The sequence below is a fragment of the Amblyomma mixtum genome, chromosome 9, assembly GCF_055824585.1.
Source record: "Amblyomma mixtum isolate Tamu chromosome 9, ASM5582458v1, whole genome shotgun sequence".
Lineage (NCBI taxonomy): Eukaryota > Metazoa > Arthropoda > Arachnida > Ixodida > Ixodidae > Amblyomma > Amblyomma mixtum.
In genome coordinates, this window is record NC_143020.1 from 96734163 (window position 1) to 96756947 (window position 22785).

Below are 22785 nucleotides of genomic sequence, written 5' to 3' on the forward strand. Positions count from 1 at the left end.
ATACCTACAGATAGTTCTGGGCTCTACTTTGTGTACGCGGAAGAACGAATACTTTTTTTCGTGTCGCGGTGTAGTTTACACACCTGGAGGGGGAATAGAACTTCCCTCCTTTTTGGGGTACTCAGGTGCTGCCATCTATCGACAGAAAAAGTTCAAATCGGAGTTGCCTTGTAGCTGGTGAGCCCTCTTAAGAAGATCATTAGCCAGTAGGGGGAAGGCTTCCTCTGAACTCACTGGACCGATGCTATTTCTGCTTAGCTTAGCTCAGTTAGCTCTGTTGGTAGTGCAACTGCCCCGAAAGGCTTTGCTCCTTGGTTCAATCCACCAGCGAGGATGAATTTTTTTTTTTTTAAGCTGTGAAGTTTTTATGAAAGCTGCGTAACTTTTCTTTGAAGCTGCATGGCTACACTAGGGTGAATGCTAATGAATTATTACTCCCTTCTTTCAGTGGGAGGATGACTTTTATGAGAATATTTTGTTGACGTTGTCGTGATTTTCTGTTGTGTTTGATCCTTTTGGAAAAAGCATTAGCTGAGGATAGTAAGGCCTGTCCTGTTAGAATTTTTGTTTACATTCTGTTGCCACTGGTTTGCGTTCAGTAGACTTTCTTTTGAGTTCACTTTTGAACATTCTTGTGTGTGTTGTACTGCAATGTGCTTACCTTGCTGAACGCTGAGCCCTTGGAGTTTCAAACTGTCTTGTCAAGTCAAGAATGCATTTGTGCTTATGGCTACCTTGAAAGAATTTTAGTTTTATTGAATTGTAAATTTGTAAATCGCCTTCTTTCTGTGGTAGGGCTACACGGATGAACCTATCTCAAAGATACTCCAAGATGTTCAGAATGGAGACATTGTTCAGCTGGACAGGTAAGTCGTACACTTTTTATAGTAGCTCGGCAAAAGAGGTGGAAAAATTTGTATTCATTGCTCTAGTAACCATGTAAACTAACATTCATACTGTTATAAATTTCCTTTAAGCGGTGTTGCATATGCTTTTGTCCCACGTAATGTTGCATGTTCTGAAGTTTATGGATATTTAATAAACTCAAATGTTTAAAGTTATATTGCTGCAAAGTTGGCAAGAACCGAAAACATGTTGTCAAAAAGAAATTTTTTTTTCATGAAGCAAACACTAGTATACCCAGTGGCTTACTATATTAGGGGGAATGTAAACATTTTTGTTAGATTGGGAGATTTCGGCAATCTGACCTAGTTATGCATCGTCTCTCGGTTACGGATGTGGTGCATTGTGAAAATGCTCACCTCCTGTCCTGACCTGCCGAACTAAAGCGCATCTCTTAAATCAGGTTTTGAAACCTTGGCCTTAGCGGGCAATTTTTATTTTTTCATTAATATTCTTTCATGATATTTTTCTACTTTTTCTGCTTGCAGGTGGGACCTAATTGTAAATAGAAACCCAGAGGTGGACATCTCGCAGTGCGAAGAAGGCAAAGAGATTGTGCCTTTAAATGTTGTGAATAATTATTTCTCTATCGGTGTGGACGCCCACATTGCCTTGGAGTTTCACGAAGCACGCGGTGAGCTCAAGCCCTTTCTTGCTAGATGCATGACAGGCTATTCTTGTTCGCACTGTCCCTTGTGCATTTGTCCAACCACTAGTGTATTTACATGATTGCTCGCACATTTTTATTTAATTTTTTTTGTTAATATAGGGGGGTTCAGCTTAAGTTAAGGACAACGCAGCGAGCTATGGGAAGAAAAATGATAGGTGTAACGTTAAGAGGACGGAAGTGGGCGGAGTGGGTGGAGTGGGTGAGGGAACAAACGCGGGTTAGTGACATCCTAGTCGAAATCAAGAGGAAGAAATGGGCTCGGGCAGGGCATGTAATGCGAAGGCAAGATAACCGCTGGTCCTTAAAGGGATACTGAAGCAAAATCTGAGAATTGAACAAAAAGGCTGAATATAGATTCTCGGAATGTGATTACACCGAAATCTAGTCGTCACTGCGCATATTTTTCAGCGGATGGTTTTATTTTCAATGTTTCATGAGCGCGCGCCAAGCCCTCCCGGTCGGCGCGAGGTGGAAAGCGTGACGTCATGGCACCCTCCCGCAGCGACAAATATGGCGGCGCCCTTCGATGCATGAAACCTCGCTTCGGACTGGTTGCGTCGTTGTTACTGGCTTCTTCAGTGCGTTCACTGGCCATAAATGGACCACCAGTCTTTCGCTTCATCTGCTGTTGCACATAAGAAAACTTAAGAGTAATAAATTTGCTTTATTTTTTATTTAGAGTGATGATTCTGCCCCCTTTAGGCTAAGAGGGGTGTCGGTTTGTTGACAACAATGCTTCCCCTCCTAACCACCAGATGGCGCCACTAGTGTGAACATCGTCGGGCTTCTGTTTTAAAAGCGAGAATGCTAGAAATGGCACAAGGTCCGGACAAAGTAGCTGCATTTAGCGGACGTAAGCGTGCGTACGGTTATGGTATGTAGACAGCATCGATTAACATTTTGACGTATCTGTGTACGCCGTGAGCAGACGACAGACATAGAAAAGCCGCGAGTAGCGATGGCAATCGTGCTTCTGCGGGAACGGTGGGCGCGCGGGTGTTATGACGTCTAGTCTCAGCTTCCACAGGCGGCCACCAGGTGCAACGATACGGCAATAAATCGCGAAAAAAAGCATGTTATCCGCCTTTTTCGCTAAAATGCTTGTCATATTTATCTATTTTAGCAGTCAAGCTTTTGTTTACATGCAAAAGAGCAGCTCCAAAAGTTTGGTTCAGTATCCCTTTAAGGGTAACGGAGTGGATTCCAAGAGAAGGCAAACGTAGCAGGGGCGGCAGAAAGTCAGGTGGGCGGATGAAATTAAGAAATTTGCTGGAATATGGTGACCGCGGCTGGCGAAAGACAGGGTTAATTGGAGAGACATGGGAGAGGCTTTTGCCCTGCAGTGGGCGTAGTCAGGCTGATGATGATGATGATCAGCCACTCACCGACTCAGGCCACCGTACTCAAAACTGCTCGTTGACTATCTCATCCTGATGACCAGTGCTCAGTTGTCGCTTAGTTGAAAGTAGTCTATGGTTCATACTTTTCGAAGTCATTGCTTGCCACAGCTTCGCAGAAGTTTTGGTTTGCACATTTCAGCAGTGGTAGCAGTAGCGCACGCTCTCGTGCTAAATTATTTCGGTGCTTTTTTTATTCCCCCCCGCCCCGTCTTGTCGCAATGCAGAAGCTCACCCCGAGCGGTTCAACAGCCGGCTAAAGAACAAAATGTTTTACGGCCAGGCAGGAGGCAAGGATCTTCTTCAACGCAAGTGGAAGGACCTCTGCAACTATGTCACCCTGGAGGTGAGCAGGTGTTCCTAGATTTTTATTTTTAGAGCATTAGCTCTTAGCTCATTTCTCAGTTTTGTGACGTTGATGGCAGATCTTGCCAGCGTGCCAGTAACATAATGGCTTTATTATGTTTTGACTAGAGTGGCAACTGCAGTGGCTCGCTTGGCGAACTTGGCAACGTGCCAAGATGCTGCAGGCCAATACTAGTACAGCATGTTTCTGCAGTGTTCCTCGCTCTCACGCTAGAACTACCGCCTATTCCGTATTTATCTGTCCGTGTTAGAAAAAATTCTCCTCTGCAAACTACTGGACTGTATGGGCTGAAATGCCGACTACAAGGTAGTTTATGATAATCTTCGTCTTTTGATATGTAATTTAACATCTAAACTTGCCTACATTTTCAGGAATCGGCGAAAAACTGCATTCGGCTGCGGCAGAACTTTTCGTCCAGGCGAGCAAAGAAGCCAGTCTGACAGACTGCGCCATCTGGCGAGCGGTGTTAATTTCAAGGAGCAGACGACACGCACATCCCAAGAAACCGCGTGAGGTGCGCATTCCAGCCACAAGCCGTGACATTGGTTGCCTCACCGCTCGCCAGATGGCGCAACCTGTCAAAGTGGCTTCTTTGCTCGCTTGGACGAAAAGTTCTGCCGCAGCTGAATGCAGTTTTTCGCCGATTCCCGAAAATGCAGGCAATTTTAGATGTTAAATTACTTATCGAAAGACAAAGACCATCATAAGGTACCTTGTAGTCGGCGTTTTGAGCCCATATAGTTCAGTAGATTGCGCAGCGGAATTTTTCGTAACAGGGACAGATAAATACGGAACACGCGGTATAATGCTCAAACGTCCGCGTTATACGCTCTCGTAACTCTCCTGTGAGTTTTCGTTTCTTCACTTCCTGGACAAGGCCATCAGAAATGTCTACTGGAGCTACTTGAAACATTTTTTTTGCACCTCTCTGGTTTAACAGTGGCATTGATGCTGTCTTTGCAAAGCAGAAATCGCTTCTTTGACGCCATAGTTTTTTTTTCACTTTTTAGCAGCAAGCGTATACCATCTGTTTTTGAAAAACTTGACTTTTAACTCACTGTGATATTGGCTGACAGTTGCTGTGTAATCACACTAGACAGAGTTGGACATTTGAGACTGTGTTGCTGTAAAAGGTGTCTTTGTGGTCATGTCAGTTGGGAAGCACCAACATGGCTCGGTTATTTTTGGTTATTTTTTTTTTAAGCATGGAAAGCTTTCATTGCTGGCACTGCCCACCAAATCTCTACAAACTTTTTTGTTAACTCATCTATCTGTGTCTATACTCTGCTGGGTTCCAGTCAGCATTGACACAATGACGATGTCAGACCAACTTGATGAATAGATACCCAATGTTCCCGTGTACTGCGCAGTGTAAGTGCACGTTAAAGGACCCCAGGTGGTTGAAATATCCGGAGCCCTTCACTACGGCGTCTCTCATAGCCCGAGTCACTTTGAGATGTTAAACCCACATAAACCAAACCAAACCAGATACCCAGTGTTTGCTTATGCTTTGGCAGTCTAATCAATGGTTGTGAACATAGTTTCTCTCCATTTAGGAAAGCATATACTTAACAGATTTTACTGCCAAAAGAGCACCAGCCTTTTATCCTAGCGCATTGGTAGTGAGGCAGCTAAAACTAAACTAAATAATGCTTGTAAAAGTTGATTATGCCATTATGTTTGCATATCGGGGAATTCTTTTTAGCATTGCTGGTTCTACAATCTGCTATGGATGCTGGTGCTGGGGAGAAAGAGCGTTCCGTTTTTAGGCTTAACTCTTAGAGGGAACGTGAGTGGCCAATTTCTTTCTTTTGTTCCCCTCTTGCTTCACAGTGTGATGGCCAAGATTACACGGGAAAGTTGCGAGAACACAAGGTGCACTCCATTCTCTTCCTCAACATTCCCAGGTGAGGTAAAGCTCTGTCCTTTCTCCTGTTCAGCAGACGCCGCAAAAACTACAGAGTGTGGTTTCTGTTTTTGTCGGGAGTTGTAGTCTGTCACTTCAGATTTTGCGGCTTTTTGTAAAGCACTTATGTGCCCTAGGCTGCTCAACTAGGTGAGAAATTTACTGCAGTAGACTGCATTAAAACCTCAACTATGAACATACTTCCTGTATTTGTTAGGGTTAACACTCATACAACATGTTTAATGATCAAACCAGCATCTGTGGCTTTTAGATTTTAAGAGCATTAGCTCTTACTAACGTTTGTCAAGGACACGTATGTCTGCAATTAAGGCCAAATTGACCAAAACAGTATATTGACCAAAACAGTATTGACCAAACGGATATAATGAAGGTGGCTGTAAATCCCAATAGTAGTGCAAAATCCATGAGGTAGATGGCGCTGCTTGTGTCTTAGCCGGAAAGGAAACATCCGTGGAAGTTGGGATTTGGTCTTCACATTTGCATAGTGCATCGATGCAAACACTTGAAGCTGCCTTGGTTAACGCCCTTAAATCGAACATAAGGCAGTGTGGTGGAGAATTTTTTGTATGCTTTTATGGTGCTGTCATTTTGTTTACTGATTATGCAGTTGAGAGAAAGCACATATATTTCACTGCTTTGTTTTAGAAGAGCAGTGTGCTGTGACAAAGCACCGTCGTGCAGTTACTAAAACTGTGTCCTGGGATCTTTCGCTGCAGCTATGGCGGTGGAACGAGGCCTTGGGGAAACCCGGGAACTGCATTTGAGTTGCCACAGACTGATGATGGTCTCATTGAAGTGATTGGCCTCACCATCTACCAAATGGTACGTGTGTGACCAGCGTACAGCTGTGCTTGAATCACTTGTGTTGGTCAAGAGGGCCTCGAAAAAACTGACAAGAGCCATTTGCATTGCAGCATATTACTCGCGTAATGAACCCACTCGCATAATGATCCCACCCACCCCCAATTTTTGTCTAAGAATTAAAAAAAGAAGTGTCAGTCGTTAACGCTTCCCTCTGTTTTGCACCGTCACGTCCACAACGCATTTCTTGGCAATGCGCCAAGATGCTGCGCAGCGATAACATCATGGTGGGCTTACCTTTTGACGTTAGCAAGGGAGGAAGCGAACTTGACAGAGTGCTTGTCCTGTTGCACAAGCCTCGTTTTCAGTATATGTTCGCCTTATCGGGCCATGGTCAATTGGGGCGGACGCCTCTACCACTCACTCATTTGAACGCGCGCGATAGCAGCAAATGCCTTTTGCAGCGAACGATGCGAAAAGCCAGCGTCATGATCCCAGCTGGCCGCGTGCTTCCTTTGGCGACATATGGGTGGAAGGATAGACGACTCTCGCAAAGAAAAAAAAAAAGTTTTTTGCATGTAATTTCAGCGCCCGTCCCAAGCCATAGCCTTTCATGGGCGTTGGCTAGGACCGCGCTGACAGTACTTATCTGTATTTCTGAATTAACAGGGCTTGAATTAACAAGTATTTAGTTGCGAGTTCCGGAGGTTGCACGGAAAAAGGGTTAGGCAGCCGCCACCGCGGCCGCCAACCCCTCCCTGCCTTCCGGCACCACCGGCCGCCACGCCGGTGATGGTGCCATTTAGGCTTTACCCACTCGTCCACGGCTTTGTCTGGTTCCATCTTCTGTCCCCGTTTAGGACGTACGCAGCCTCTGACAATGCTGAAGTGCTTTTTTCTTTTTTGGCCACGTGCTGTGTGCCAAGCCGCCCAAACGCGGCAGCGCATAGTTCGAATTATCCATAGCGAAACTGACTCGCTTTTGAATTAACGGACTTTTTTATACACAGATCTCTATGGAGCTTGGCCGGACCAAGTAGTGTAGTTCGAATTATCCGAAAATTCGAATTATCGAGGCTCGAATTAACGAACTTTCACTGTATCTTCATATCTGCTATATCACTCATTGAGCACATGACAAAAAAAATCTGCTTTCTTTCTGATACAATATGATCAATCTCCCATGTACTGTGCGATGTCAGTGCACATTAAAGAACCCCAGGTGGTCGAAATCTCCGGAGCCCTTCACTACGGCATCTCTCATAGCCTGAGTCGCTTTGGGACGTTAAATCCTAATAAACCATAAACCAACCATCAGGGTATCACAGACACAACTTTCTCTTCTTTTCCCATGAAAAAAGCCTTAAAATTTTTGTCAGAGGTTGGCATAGATTATGACACACAGCCAAAGGGCGTGCGCCACTGTGTAAGGGTAAGTTAGATCCTTTTTCGTTCCTTATCAAAAATTGATGCTCCCCTAATCGTTCATTTATACGTCGGCCCCAACTTTTGACAAAGAAAGAAAAGGGGCTAAACTACCCTTGCTGAGCGGTGCATACTTTTTGGCTGCTGTCATAAACCATGCCGACATTTGACGGTGAGAAAAAAAGTTTTGAGGCTAAGTCGTGACTAGCTGGCACATGAGCTTGTCTTAGCTTTCCTCATAGGAACAGAAGAGACGATCGTGTTTGTGATACCGCAATCAAATTGTATCAGAAACAAAGCAGAGATATGGGAAAGGACTTTGCCTCACAGTGGGCATAGTGAGGCGGAAGATGGGACAACATCGACTCTTTTGTGTACTGCTCTTTCTGGTAGTCGCCTCCCGTGTGTATGTGGAGATGAAACGCTGCCTTCCTTCTGTCCGTGTGCAGCCTTTCCTCCAGGCGGGTGGGCATGGCACGTGTCTGTGCCAGTGCCGCAGTGCCCGTGTGGTGACCAGCAAGACCATCCCGGTGCAAGTGGACGGGGAGCCCTGCCGCCTGCTGCCGTCGCTAATCGAGCTTCGCATGCGCAACAAGGCCTGCATGGTCGCCAAGACCAAGGTAGGGGGGGGGGGGGCTTGGCTTCGGCTTTGGCTTGGCTTGGGCTTTGGCTTTGGATTCGGCTGTGGGGCAGCAGATACCACGTTTACCCTGATGTAACGCGAGTGCAAAATCAACGCTCGCGTTAGAACTGGGGCCACTGCACATTTGAGTAAATATGGTGGGCTAAATTAGATGCCTACATTATTACTCTGTACTTCATATTAAATATTACATTACATAGATTAGAAGCCAACAGGCACAGAAACCAAGGAGCACAGGGGACTTTTCTTTTTTTTTTAATTTATTTATTTGATTTGTGGTGGGGATCAATTTAGAATATTACTGATGTTATATTCAGTAATATTCTAAATTGATCCCCACCACAAATCAAACAAATAAATTAAAAAAAAAAAAGAAAAGTCCCCTGTGCTCCTTGGTTTCTGTGCCTGTTGGCTTCTGTCGTATTTATAACGAGCCCCTCATTCCCCTTCCCTTGTTTGCTTAATTAGATAGATTAGATACGTGTGCAGGGGAAATTAGGCTTACTTTGGTCTTGTCTGCGATATATATATATAGTATATAAACTTAATTTGCCATCAAAATGTACATCAAGCTATACACCTCACAACAACAGCAAAAAAGAATGTTTTAGTGCGCTGGACTGTTTGCAGTGGGACAAGAGTTTTTGCAAAGGTGTTGTTATCCAAGTTTTTGTGTGCTAGTGTTTTAGTGCAGCAATTTCTTCTGCTAAAGTGCTCGGGATGTCTTGTCCCCCGGTTAGAACCAAAGTAAATTACTCACGATTTGGAGCAAGACCAGCCATTTTTCACTCGTGAACATTTGTTGAACCTGTTATGAAGTTTTTGAGAGATGATGGTTTCTGTAACAGATACCTGGAAATACACAGCAGTGGTGAAGATCTGCTCTTTTTAGTTTTCGCACTTCCTCCGAGCATTTACATGGCTACAGGCATTCATGTTTCATTAGGCCTGGAAATGTTCAGGCAGGGATAAATCTCTTTGTAGAGGAACGAAAATTCCTCTATTGCCTACGAGTAACACAACAAGGATCATCTGATGAGGATGTCGGAAGCTAAGCACAGCCATGCATACTGGTAAACTACGAACTCCTCAGAGTCCACTGTTGATTGGAATCACTGATTGCTAGAAATTTCAAATCTCATCAAGTCAAATACGTTTATTTCAGTTCACTATGTTACAAACTGATGCATTCTTCATCCAAATCTCCTCAAAATAATCTGCCTGAAGTGGTTCACCAATTTTGATGCATTCAGTGTCAGTGCAAAGGTTTCATCTCGCCTTTTGTGGAATTGATTCTGAGAATGAAAATTCGGCTTTGAAATGAGATTGACAAGGGCAGCATCATTTATGTAATTCCTGCATATCGACACTTGCAGATATGGCCTTTTTCCATGTTATAAGCTTCTGTCTGATCCTTTTCTGTGTTTTTTTTTTTCCCTTCCCTTTTGACACCCTCTTTCAGATTCACAACCAAGTGCCAAGCCAGTAAGTCTACTTCTTCATATTGTTGTGCTGCTGCTTCATGGCATGGGGTTAATGTGAAACATCTGAATATATATATTTAGACTCTGTAAGCTTTACTGATGTAATGTGGTTTTAATCGCACTGCCAATCGTCCTGTATCAAGGGTTCTCGATCTTTTTGCTTCTGGGAACCCCAGTGTCTTTCAAAAAGTGATGAGGAAACCTACCTGTCCTAAATTCCATCTGTTCTTGCCTAACACATATGGCTGCAAAGCCCTTGAAAAACAGCCAAATTCAATTAATAATGACTGGCTCTTTAATGAAACAGCCAGCCTGCTGTGAGCAATTATTGTATTATTATTCCCAAATCAAACTAGGCAGAGGGAAGGTGGCCATTTAGGCAGGCATGAATTTCAGGGCTTGGAGAACCGAAAAGCACTCTAAGAAACCAAAGGGTACCACGGTACCCAGCTTGAGAACCCCTGTCCTATAACTTAGTTTTGCAGTATTGTAACATAAACTTCTTTCAAATATTTTTGTGCGACACAAACCTGAAGAGGTTGATTGCAAGCTTCAGTACCTTCGTCTCATTTGAGAGATCAAATGTCAAGTTTGTGAGTTGTTAGTGCCATTTCAAAACATCTCGTGGTGCTCTGTCGTCACCTTGCCCTTAGGTTACCACTGGAAAAGCTGACCATTGCCATCCGAAAACTGAACATGGCTGATTATGAGAATTACCATTACGACAAGGAGCGACTACGAAGTCTTGGTGAGTGTCATCACTGGAGGTTTTTTTTTTTTTCGTACTTGTAGTGTTTTATCAGGTACTTTAACATTATTCTGAGTCAATACGCTTCAGGGTTGTTCTCCTCTATTACAATGAATGTCATGTACAAGCTTTAGTTGATGAGCATTTAGTGGTATGTGTTTTATTTGACAGTCACTGTAGGAAAGGTTGTTAGTGCAGCTTGTATAATACAGTAGGATCTCAGTCATATGAATGTCATTGGTGACAAGATATTTTTGTCATCTGGAATTTCTTATCATTGAAAACAAATGAAATCAGTATGCAGAAGCATGGGAAATCGTTCAGGCAGATCTGTTTTTGTCTGACAGTACTTATTTATGGCCGCACTACCACAGCTCACTACTTGCAGTGTGTACAACGCAGCTGCCAATTGTAACGTTGGCGATATGTGGGTTGTACGCCCACACGCACTCATTTTATCAACCATGTGCGAGTTGCGCACCTACGCTCATGTTTGCGATGCGTAGTGCCTCAGTAGCGATCACGGTGGTGGCGATGTACAGGCAGCGCTTAGTGTTCGAGGTTGTGGTCACAGTTCAAGGGTTCGTACCATCTGTAGTGACGTGGGAGATGCTCAGAGCCTCCAAAGTTCTGCTCCATTGCACACAATGCACTCCAGCCGGGGAATTTTACATATTTGTATCCTCCTGAAATTCATATGAACCATGTTCGTATCATCGAGATTCTACTGTAATAGCCCCTAGGGGCGTCAAATGAATGCAGCCCAATCAATTTGCTTCTAAGCTGTTTAGCAGAGCTTCCTAGCACATCTACCTGTCCAGAGCTTGGGAGGATAGAGGTCGCGAAGCCATTCCTCTTTCGAAAGATTTGGCTGAGACGACAAGTGGTGCACGTATCATTCATATTGCCATAGACATTTGCTGTGGCACGCTCTATCCTTTCTTTGCTGATTTCTTTTCATTTTTTCTCGTCATATCTCTTTGAACTCGCTGTCTTTTCTATTCCTTATGTTGTTCACTCGGGTGCTTTAGCAGCCGTCATGTTGAGATTCTTTTCCACTGCAGCCATTCCGATTGGAAGCCTGAGTGTGAACCCTGACACTGACCTCGAGAACGTCAGGTTGATGATCAACCAGCTCTGTTCTGTAAGTTCCTTTTTTTATTTTTTGGCTGTTTATTACTGTGCATAAATGGTGCTCACATAAATTGACTTGACTGTTCTCGGTTTGAATGGTACTCTGTTGCGGTGTAGCTTAAAACTACACAGCAGTGAGATGAGTAGAAGTGTTGTAAGGAGCTCCGATAGGCTGTAGAGCAATGCTCAAGTTTATTTAGTGCTGTTTCCTTAGGGTGGGTCATCTGTTAATGTATTTAATGCATGCTTGTGATTTTTTTTACTTTTTAGCTTGAAGGACCAGACGCACAGAACCTATCACCATCCAAGAGGTTCTCGCCCGACTGGTGCTTCCTTGACTGTGAGTAGCACCACATTGTCATAGTTAGTGCGAGTAAAAATTGGGTTTAGTTGCTCGTTCTTTTTGAATGGCCCGAAGAAGGTGTAATGTATTAGAGCTCGCAGTAGAACCCCGTGGAAATACGGGACCAGTTGAGCACGGGTTAAACACACTGGGTTTCCTATATGCGTCTATTGTGAAATGTCATCTTTTATCGTAGCCTCTTTACCATCTTCAACCCTTATAAGCTTCAGAAAAGAAATATTTTTAGATGCATATTGCAAAGTATTGGCTGGAGTCCAAGAAAAACTCTGTTTATTCTAAAATTTGCCACAATCACTTAACTATTTAATGACACTTTCTTTTGTTGGTAGCAGATTTTGGAAAGTCCGTCAATGTAATCATATTACATACTTCCACTCCGTGACCAGAAACACATGCTGGTTGATAATGGTATAGTCAGGAGCGTAATCTTGATTGTAGAAATATTGTACTTTATTGGATTCAGCATATTTTTTATTATTTCATGTAAGGTTTTAGAGTTGTGCATTGTCGTTTTGCTTTGGTAGTAATTTAGTACGAGTCTGTTCCAGTGCTCTTCTACTCCCCTCCCCCTTAAAAAAAGTAAAGCATGAATAAAATAGGAAACGTGGAGGAAAATTACTACAAACCAACTTGAACTGCAGAGTTCTTTAGTGGTTCCAGCCACACTTTTGACACTTCAGATGTGCTCTTAGTTTCTTTTACTGACAAATGTGTTGCTTATTTTTGTTGTTTATTTATTTATTTTTTTCCCTGTTCTCGTCTCTCTTGCCTTTCGCCTTCTAACCTTTTTCAGGTGTTGTGCCTTTCGCAGTTGCAGTCGCCAGGCTGGCTGTTTGTTTTTTTGATTTTATGTTTTCAATTCCAAGGCGTAAAATTATTGTCACCGTCATCTGTCTCATATTATTTTGTTTGCTAGTACTTGTGTGGTATCAGTAGCAAACATTTAGAGTATGAACCAACCTCTGGAAAAAAAAATTGTATGCAGAAAAAAGTAAAAAGAAACAAACGTTAAGCTCTTGAAGCAGACGCAGCTCTCTGCTTTTCATTTTGCCTTCTGATCATTGCTTAAACGTGCCTTTCTATGGGTTTTGAGCTGCAAAATTGACTCAACCAAAGCAAACTTTCCACCAAGCTCAAGTCTGTTCACGCAGAAGGCAGTCATAGCCTTGTAAGAGTGCTTCTTGTATCACAGTAATCATAATATACAGCCAACTGTCGATAAACCACACTTCAACGTGGCCGATATTTTCTCCTAATGATGCTGAGTTTGAATTAAGGAGGGCCCTGTAATTCAAACTCATGGTTTTTGAAAGGTCAAAGTAAATGAGTTCAGATTATTGAGAATCACTGAAGCTCCTTGGACTAGTTAGGTTTGGTTTGATTCACCAGGGTGGAAATTTGGGCAAGTCGGTATTGATCCATAACATACTAGTAGCGCAAAACCAGGACGACGGACAAAAGGGGAGAGAACACACACCAACAACACAGGCGCTAACTTCCGACTGACGAAGAAAACCAAACACAACCAAGTTAACGGAACCTGAGCAGTAGTATTGCATGCGCTGACCTAAGATAAAAAATCGAAAAAAAGGTGCGAAAAATGCCGCCTTACAAGATAACTGCGTTAGTACTCTGTCCATTTCGTTGTCTAAACGAGAGCTGGCCTTCTTGGGTTCAAAACATCCGTGATCTCACATTTTTTATCGCATTTTTCGCACCTTTTTTTTCGATTTTTTATCTTAGGTCAGCGCATGCGCTACTTTTGCTCAGGTTCCGTTCACTTGGTTGTGTTTGGTTTTCTTCGTCAGTCGGAAGTTAGTGCCTGTGTTGTTGGTGTGTGTTCTCTCCCCTTTTGTCCGTCGTCCTGGTTTTGCGCTACTCGTATGTTGAGGTTTGGTTTGGTTTGGTTCATGGGGTTTAACGTCCCAAAGCGACTAAGGCTATGAGAGACGCCGTAGTGGAGGGCTCCGGAAATTTCGACCACCTGGGGTTCTTTAACGTGCACTGACATCGCACAGTACACGGGCCTCGAATTTCTCCTCCAAAGAAATTCAACCGCCGCGGCCGGGATCGAACCCGCGTCTTTCAGGACAGCAGCCGAGCACCATAGCCACTGAGCCACCGCGGCGGCCTTGGACTAGTTAGTAACAAACTTGTTGTAGCGAACACCATGAGAGAGATCTTGTCCGTTCTAGTTTGCATTGTCAAACAGGCTACTCACGGTAACTGTACACTTTGAGCTTACGACTAGCTACTATGGATAGTGAGATAAGAGCGGCATGTTTCACTTGCCATGCAGCATGCACAGCGGAGAGGTTCTTCCGCATCGACCGCGCTCAAGAGCAGCTGCACTACGTGGTGGACATTGGTCAGGACGGCGTGTACATCCTCGACCCGGAGCAGTCGCCAATTGCACCAGAGCCGCCGCCCCCATCGCTGACGTCGCCCACTGCGGAGGACACCTCCGCCTTCAACAGTGCGTCCGCTGCCAAGGACGGTGGCGAGATGTCTGTGATGGCTACGACTACAGCCGTAGCCGAAGCCGCGACAGCTGCCCCAGCAGGTGAAGCTAAGGAACCAGCTCCAACGTGGAGGTGAGCCCTCAGATCTGCGGAGGAAAAAAAAAATTCTAGGGAGTTTGAGAAAAATTCGTTATGGCACAGAAATGAAATGGCTCTTTCATATCTGAAATTTAACCAGCTTTGTTCCAGAGAAGTAGCAGTCGATTTTATTCATCATCATCATCACCATCCTGACTACTCCCACTGCAGGACAATGTCCTCTCCCATGTCTCTCCAATTAGCCCTGGCCTTCGCCAGTTGCAGCCACCGTATACCCGCAAACTTCTTAATCTCCTCCGCCCACCCAACTTACTGCCACCCCAAACAAAAACTGATTGAGTAATATGCTGCACTGCCTCGATAATTCAAGCTCAGTTAGTTTTGAATCCTGATTGATTTGTATAATTTTTGCTATTGCGTAATTTGTAGTAATTTAAATCTTACCAGCTGATTTCAGCGAGCAGCTAGCATGAGCTTGGTTTATTCGAAGACCTGAAGTGCCATGTGTAAGTGGCCGGGTTCGCCACAAAATTGGGAACACTTCATCTTGAGGGGTACACGAGCATACACGAGCTTTCAGCTTGTAGTATGTGCTTTCAGAGCCAGGGTGAAGTTAAAGGGCTGACTTGACATAAGTTAATGAAGTTGTGTGGGGCTCACATCACTATGCTTACAGAGTTCATTCTGTGATGTCAGTGTGGCTTTTAAACACTTTTTGCGCATTTCTGTTTATATACTGAATTGAAATTCACTTAGTTTCTTCTATTTTGGTGTGAGTGAAAGAATAATTGCAATTATATAGTTTTTTTTTTTCACTGATTGCATGAAGCATCTTGTCTTAATCATATTTATATTCTGTTTAAATCAACTCGCAGTTGGTGATTTTTCTTGATTTTTCTCCCGTTTTCTTCTCAGTGCTCCTACTAGTGCACAAGAAAGCAAAGTACAGAAGTAAGTACACTGTTGAAGTTTATGAACGCTGTACTCTATGTGTGTGACCACAATGGGCACGTATGTTATAAGTTGGAACAACAGAACAGAACAGCCCTTCTTCTAACTTAAATTTTCAAAACAAATGCACATGAAGACATTCAGAAAGAGAAATCACACTTTAGAAAGAAAGAACGCATAGAAACAGCACATAACACCACATACAAAGGACATGAAATACACAGTGGCAAAGAAATGCATAAGCCATTATTTGGTGGGGAGTTGCTGTGTGTTTATGCTGCCTTGTATTACTTCTATTTATTTTCTTCTTCGAATGATTGTTCTTTCTGGATGTTTATATGTACGTTTGTTTTGAAGTTAAAGTACATGATGAAGGACCTGCTGCGGTAGCTCAGTGGCTTTGGTGTTTGGCGGCTGATCCCAGTGCCGTGGGTTTAGTAGTTCTGACCATACTGGCCATATTTTGTTGGAGGTGAAATACAGAACTGTCCATTTGCTGCACAGTGTGCTTCAAGTTAACCTGAAGCGCTCCACCACAACTTGCCTCATTCTCTCTGTGTCGCTTTAGAATGCTAAACCTCGCAATTTGCAATTTATTAATTAAAGGAACTGCAGGGTTTTGTTCCTTGCTTTCATCCATTGATTTTAATCTTTTTGCACTTCACTCTCTTGTGAGCAAAGTTTTTCAACTAGCTGTGGTACACAGCATGTTCTCTGTAGCTTTTTGTTCCGCTATGGACTGTTGACATTCTCTGAAATAACCAGAGAATTGTTTTTTACTGAGAACAGTAATTAGACAGAGCTGTCCTAGGTGTCCCTTTAAAACCTAGATGGCGCCTCATGCCACGGGTGCAGGAACACGTTTAAGATCATTGCACCCTCCCTGATTGTTTGGGGAGGTCTATAGCTTCCATAGTGCTGTATAGAAGTTTTGAGATGGATTATAGAATTGGCGTTTTCCATCTTTAGCCTTCATGGCACTGCCTCTTTTTGCACTGGTATGTATTTGGTTGGTTTATTGGGGTTTAACATCCCAAAGCGACTCAGGCCGTAGTGAAGGGCTCTGGAAATTTCGACCACCTGGGGCTCTTTAGCGCGCACTGACATCGCACAGTACACGGGCCTCTAGAATTTCTCCTCCATTGAAATGCGACCGCTGTGGCCGGGTTCGAACCCGCGTCTTTCGGGTCAGCAGCCGAGCGCCATAACCACTGAGCCACCGTGGCGGGGCAGTATGTATTTGTAGCAGAGCCAATGGAGTGACAGAGATGGGCAATGGTTTGTTCACGTGCCATTCCGCTGGTGGCATCAGTTTCTTTTGCTGCCCATAGATGGCGTAAGCATGCTACAAATGTTAAAGTTACTGTATATGCTCCTGACTGGAGTGGAGTAGCTCGATGGTTTGCCGCTTTGCTCTCCTAAACATCCAGGTTATGGCGTAAACAAATAGGTAAACAAATGGGCTTTTGGCAGCAGTCTAGTACCAAAAGGCGCAGATATGTCGGCTTCTCTGCAAGGCATGGATGCCTTGGAGCCATGTGGTTGTGAGCTGCTCATGTTAAGCAAACACGGAACTCTGGCTCCCATAAGGAGCCTATATAGTGACTAACAAACGTGGGTGATCCAAGCAATTTTTTTGGACCGGGCAGTAAAATGATCATTTGCTTCAGATTTTCTCTGCTAGTTTCTTTATTTCATACTGCGCAAATACAAAAATTGGTTTCTGTATAATTGATACTGTGTCAAATCTTGGATTTTCTGTTTTGTTATAGAAATTGAAGTCCCACTGAAATAAACTGTGGGCCAGCCAAGCGTCGCTTTTAGTTGATTTTTTCTAATAATTCGCAGTATCAGTGCTGTAAAGATTTGATTGTATGTGGCACATAGCTCCCTTTTTTTTTTGTAGTGAATATTTCCTCAAGGCTTTGAAGTAAATTGTATGAATTGTAGAAGGTAGCCCGTGGTGTGTATGCCTTTTTCTTTTTCTTTTTTTGTTTTAAGGAAGTTCATTCTCTCCGTTTTCTGGCAAAGACAGCCCACCATGTTATGAGACAGTTTTATGTTTCTTAAGTTGTAATGAAATGCTGTGCTATGCGTTCTCTTTATGGATATTGATATTGGCTAACTTCGTCAATTCCGCTTTTTTTATTTTTCAGAACTGAGGCTGGAGAACAGCCAGCTTCATCATCTCATGGTACGTAGTTGCTGCAGCAGGAGCAGACAAAAAAGAAAAGTGCTCCTAAACTCTTTGTCCTCTAATCAACTGATCTGCAATATTGGTTCGATCAGCAAAATATAGAGGGCGTCGCTAGACACTGTTTCTTAGAGTCACTGGAAGAATTGTCAGAGTACCGCAGACCTTTTCCCTGGGCTGCCAATCTTGGGAGGAAAATGGCCGCTGCGGCCCAATGTTGCCAGAACAGCTAACACAAAAACTTGCACAAAATTTTAATGGAGCAGCGGCCTTCCAAAGTTTGGGCTGTCCTGTAGGTCCTGCATCATGTGCAAGGCGCTGTTTAAGCGAGTTACAAAAATCACATTTTCCAATTTCTTTTGAGCATGCGTTCGTGATACCACTGAACCTGGTTCTGCCAACTACGCAGAAGTTTACTTTGGGATTTATAATAGCGACATCGCAAAGGCAGGTACATAGGACACTGCAAACATGGTTGTCATGCTAGGAGTGTCATGCAGCATAAGCTTCCTTCCAAATTCGTTGCTGCGGTGAGGGGGATTGCAATATTGTGAAAATTTTTCCAGTGACTCTAATTTGTCTGTTTAATACATGCACAAAATTTGCTTGGCCTAAGTCCTAACCTTGGTTCCACTTGGCATGGTTGTTGACTCGTGCTTCCTTCAGTAGTGTGCGTGTATATGTGTGTGCTCATCTGTATGTGTTGCTCGTGTTTGTTAAGGGCTGATGGGGCAGCTAGTATCGTTAAGGCAATGTTAGACATCAGTAAAAGCTAAATACTCAGCTGTGAGTGCATTTTTATTTCTTTTGTTAGTAAGAAAAAATTATGGAAACAGCATTCATTGTAGTACTAGGATTATAAAGTTACAGTTGGCATCTGGGCAAGAAAATTCTTGTATTTAAATGTGAACTTCTAATAGTTTATAAACTCTCTCTTAGCTAGAAAATTTGAAATATAGGTTGATGATTACCCTTGCTGCAGTGGAATTACTCAATGATAGTAGTAATTCCTGCAAGAAATAGAAATTAAGAGCCTGAGGGAAAAATAATGGACCAATGTGTTGTTGATATTGAAACTAGAACTTGGGTGAAAGCGCAGAACCGCTTGTGGTGTTTGCAACCTTCATGAGCAGGCCTTCTTGCATGCTTGGCTGGACAGCGCATGTGCTCTGCTGTGCTATCTTAGCCCTTGCTTTTACCGTTTGACGCTGATGCATCAGGTGGCATAACCGATTAACCCTTTGTCTGCTTGCAGAAGTAATTACTGCTGCCAAAATGGGAGATCTCTTAAGGGTAGGTTCATTTGGCACATTGTTTCAAATAGCAAACTTGTACCGTTTATAAAGCTCTGTAGGAGGCTATGCTCCGTTTTATACATAGCAGGCAACGCTGCCAAAGCTAGCACATCTGTTCGCACAAGCTAGGTCCACACGCAAAAAGTAGTTCGCCATACAACCAAAGCGAACACAAGCATATTTCATAGCGACAAATCTTAAGTGCCGTGACTGGCACCTTCTGAACTTCGTTTTACCTCTTGCCACATTTTCGTTCTGCGGCTTGTCGAGATTTCGAGAAGCAAAAGGTACGCGTGGCGGCATGATCGCGGTTTGTAGGGCAAATCGCTTCTACCAAATCCGCGCCCAAAAAGTAGTTCACACTCCATGAAAATTACAGCCGGAGCGCCCGAACACTGAGCGCCTCACAGCTTCGACCGTGATTTTCAATGCTACTACATCGTTTTATACCGCTCTTTGTATTCGTCCAAACAATGACCGGAGTTTTGAGAAGAACGAATGATGTGTGACGGAGTAATATAGTTTCGCGGACGCACTACTTCAGCAGCCTCCGCAGCATTGCCTGCTATGTATGAAACAGAGTATAGTTTGTTGTGCATACTGTGACTGGGGAGCGATAGGTTCTAGACAAGGGCACAACACACACAGAAGGAACACCACGAGACACAAGCGCTCGTGTCTCGTAGCGTTCCTTTGTGGTGTTGTTCCCTTGTCTAGGACCTAGTGCTCCCCAGTCACAGTTGTATCGTTGACTTGTTTTCACAAGTGTTTTGTGAAGCCATTTGTGTGCAGTTCTCTCATCATAACCTAGCTTTGTGCTTGAGGAATTTGAAAATCTGCTGCATTGTTGTTGCTGTTTTTTTTTTTTGAAAATTTGCTACCTTTTTGCCCTGTCAGAATGCTTTTATTTTTTTCCAGCACAGGTAATTAACTCCTGCATTGTGATCTCTGTTTGGCTTTTTTTTTGCCATACTAATTCATTTTATACAACGTTTTGAGCCTTCCTTCTTACAGTTCATTTTCGCTTCATGTGCCTCATTTTCACCGCACAAAAAAATGCCGCATGATGGTGCAATGTTTTTCATCATATATAAATTAAAAAAAAAAACTACATATACACCGGAAAATGCAGTAAGTTATAAATTCAAATTTAGCGAGTTCGAATTGATGAGATTCTACTGTGTAAGCACTGACAGTTTGTGTTACATTCAGAATAATTTCAGCATACCATGAATGATGGCAGCATACAAGCATAGGATGACTGACACCCTTTGAGGCTTATATACTAGGTGCAACTTGAAAAAATAGCAGTTGGCAGCAAAGGGCCATGGTCCGCGGCATTCTGTATAACTCCACTCACCAATTGTAGTAGTAAATTAAATCATCTTTTTAATGTTTGACTACGTCAAACACGCCGGAGGCATCAAAATTCATGAGCTTGTAATTTTGTCCGGTGATTAGCATCTTGCTTAGGTAACAAGAAAAGCTATAACAGCAGACTTCTTTTTTGTTGTGGAGGAATTCTGTGCATTGGTCCTGAATGTGGGCAAAGCTTCACTGCTGACTTGAGCTGTATCCGACTAGACTTGAACCTTAACAAAGTATACTGAGGGATCAGTTGGTCAGACGCGCTGTTTGAACGAAGAACGTAGCATTGAGACAGCACATAGAAAAGGCGAGGACAGGACATCCTCTTCTTCGTTCAAACAGTAAATCCGACCAGAGTACCACTGATCTTTACCATTGAACTCTCTAAAGCAGTGTTTGTCTCGTATTCATAGCGACGTTATGCCTGGCACTTTTTGAGGTTGTCTCTGAATCGGGTCAAACCATTGTGCTCTCCGAGCAGTACTTGTCTCACTATCGTAAAAATGTGTTGCCTGACTCTTCTTGATAGCGCCTTTCTGGACTTTGGCGTGACATCTTGGAGTGTTTGTTAAATAATGGCTTGCGTTCCTTTCTCTTTCCTTCACATCCTTTCCCCGTGCCTGCAGCTAAAGCAGCTTTGTGACAGTGGTCACAGCCTGCTGTCAGTGGACGACAGCGGGATGACATCACTGCACCACGCCTCGCGCTATGGACACAAGGACGTTGTTCGCTACATTGTTGCCAGTGGTGAGTGCAGTGTGGCACAGAGGTAGGCTGCTGCAGCTGTTTCAAGCACCAGTGACACCAGCCACAGTTAACGATTGCTTTGCTTAAATGACCACTGGGTAGAAGTAGAAATTGGTGTATATTGATAGGTTACCGCATTCTAATCACAAAATAGACCACTCTCGCTGGAAGCAGAGCTTTTGTAGCATAAAGAAGACCGGAAAACAAAATACAGGTGTCGCCATTACCGGCCAATGAAAGCAAAATTCATGCGTCAGCACACTTTATTCCATGCAGATCCCAGTGGTTAGGCGACACTGTCATTTCCTTCAAGACGGTGGCAACTCGTCATTTTGAGTAAATAAATTATGAGTTTGAAGCGACTGGTGGGAATGTTTTTGAATCCAATTTTCGTGGCAATAAATTCATCTGTTGCTGCCACACAAATGTCCAAGTATGCAGAAAGACCCAAGGGGTCAATTTTTACTTAGAACAACGAGCGAGTGAAGTTGTCCTGGTGTCATTTAAAGGGCAATTCTGGGTTGTTTTTTTTTTTTTTTGACGTTCAAGCATTTTACTAGTACTTTAGTCTAGGTTCTCCTCTGTCTTGTGGTTTTTTGTTTCATATTTTGCTATAAGTACCTTTGTTTGGGAGAGTTTGTTCATTTCGCATTAAAGGAATAAGCTTGTGCAAAAATGGCAGGAATCAAAGAGACATTACACCAAAACAGAGCGCAGACTAAGAACTGATTTCATTTGTCAGACAACAGCCACATTTATAGCTGAGTGAAATCACAGTCATTGATGGTGTCCGGAGTACGCACGTGTACACTCAGTCAGCTGAACCCCCACCTAGAAAGATATGAAAGTGCCACGTTTCAGTGTATCTGAGGAGAGGAAACCAAAGGTTTCTTACTGCTGTTAAAAAAAGGTCGCAGGTGAAGATGATGCAAGAACTACACTCACAAACGCATAAACACAAATGCACACATGCATGACTGCGTGCAGACACCCAATCACACCTACACACTCTCACATGCATGCACACATACAGAAGTAACCATGCTTCTTCATAGCAAGGCCGAATCTATATAGAAAGATAGTGAAATAGTCGCTGCTTTGATTGCGAGAGTAGATCATAAACCTGAATTGTTAAGCAAAGCCAAATTAGAAAACTTCTAGGTTATATACATTGTTCTCTATTCGTTTGCTGTTCTTAATTGTTTCCTAGCCTAGCCTTGCAGCAGCCGTTAATGTCGGTAAATTCTCGTGGTGGGTATTGTGGTACACTTCGATAAGGCACTGGAATGCTATGTTTGGCTAAAAACAGCCTTGTATTTGCAGCACCACCGGCAATCTTGGACATTGCAGACAAGGACAGGTAAGTGTTCCATGGATAGTAGTAATTTTTGTGTGTCAGGTAGTTTCGTATTGTACAGTTGAACCTTGATATAACGAAGTCATACTTGTGGGCCAAAAGTTTTGTTAAATTGACAATTTTGTTGGGTTGATGTTCTCACCTTTTGACAATCTGAATGGCCTCAAAGCTCTTAAAACATTCTTAGGAGAAGGTTATCTCACCGTTAACCTTCACAAAAGAAATTCTTGGGGAAATAATTTCACAATCAAGGGCATCAGTACTCGTTTCGTGTATCATGAGCTTGATGTCTATTAGTACAAAGTTCATAGTGGTACTATCAGCTAGCATTGTGTATACTGCCATGGCCCCTTTGACTCCAGGCTGTTGTTTCATTTATCACTTTTCTTTATTTTTCTTGTAGCAAGCTAAGGGGCATAGTGGCTGTAGGGGCTTTAGCTTCGTAGAGA

General features: G+C 43.3%; 1 protein-coding gene across 4 annotated transcripts in view; it reads left to right on the forward strand.

The window, feature by feature from the left end:
* rdgA (retinal degeneration A) overlaps positions 1-22785 on the forward strand; it is a 282782-nt gene that overhangs the window by 243222 nt on the left and 16775 nt on the right. For 3 of the 4 annotated variants that reach the window (XM_089560843.1, XM_089560845.1, XM_089560844.1), the window contains exons 12-27: positions 796-866; positions 1392-1537; positions 3198-3316; positions 5171-5244; positions 5981-6086; positions 7940-8110; positions 9596-9618; positions 10271-10365; positions 11430-11509; positions 11770-11839; positions 14163-14457; positions 15340-15375; positions 17532-17569; positions 18825-18862; positions 20859-20979; positions 22303-22339. In XM_089560843.1, the coding sequence (XP_089416969.1) occupies positions 796-866; positions 1392-1537; positions 3198-3316; positions 5171-5244; positions 5981-6086; positions 7940-8110; positions 9596-9618; positions 10271-10365; positions 11430-11509; positions 11770-11839; positions 14163-14457; positions 15340-15375; positions 17532-17569; positions 18825-18862; positions 20859-20979; positions 22303-22339 (1520 nt within the window). Of the gene's footprint in view, positions 1-795; positions 867-1391; positions 1538-3197; positions 3317-5170; positions 5245-5980; positions 6087-7939; positions 8111-9595; positions 9619-10270; positions 10366-11429; positions 11510-11769; positions 11840-14162; positions 14458-15339; positions 15376-17531; positions 17570-18824; positions 18863-20858; positions 20980-22302; positions 22340-22785 lie in introns of those variants that run through there. The other variant, XR_016285668.1, reaches the window with a different exon arrangement.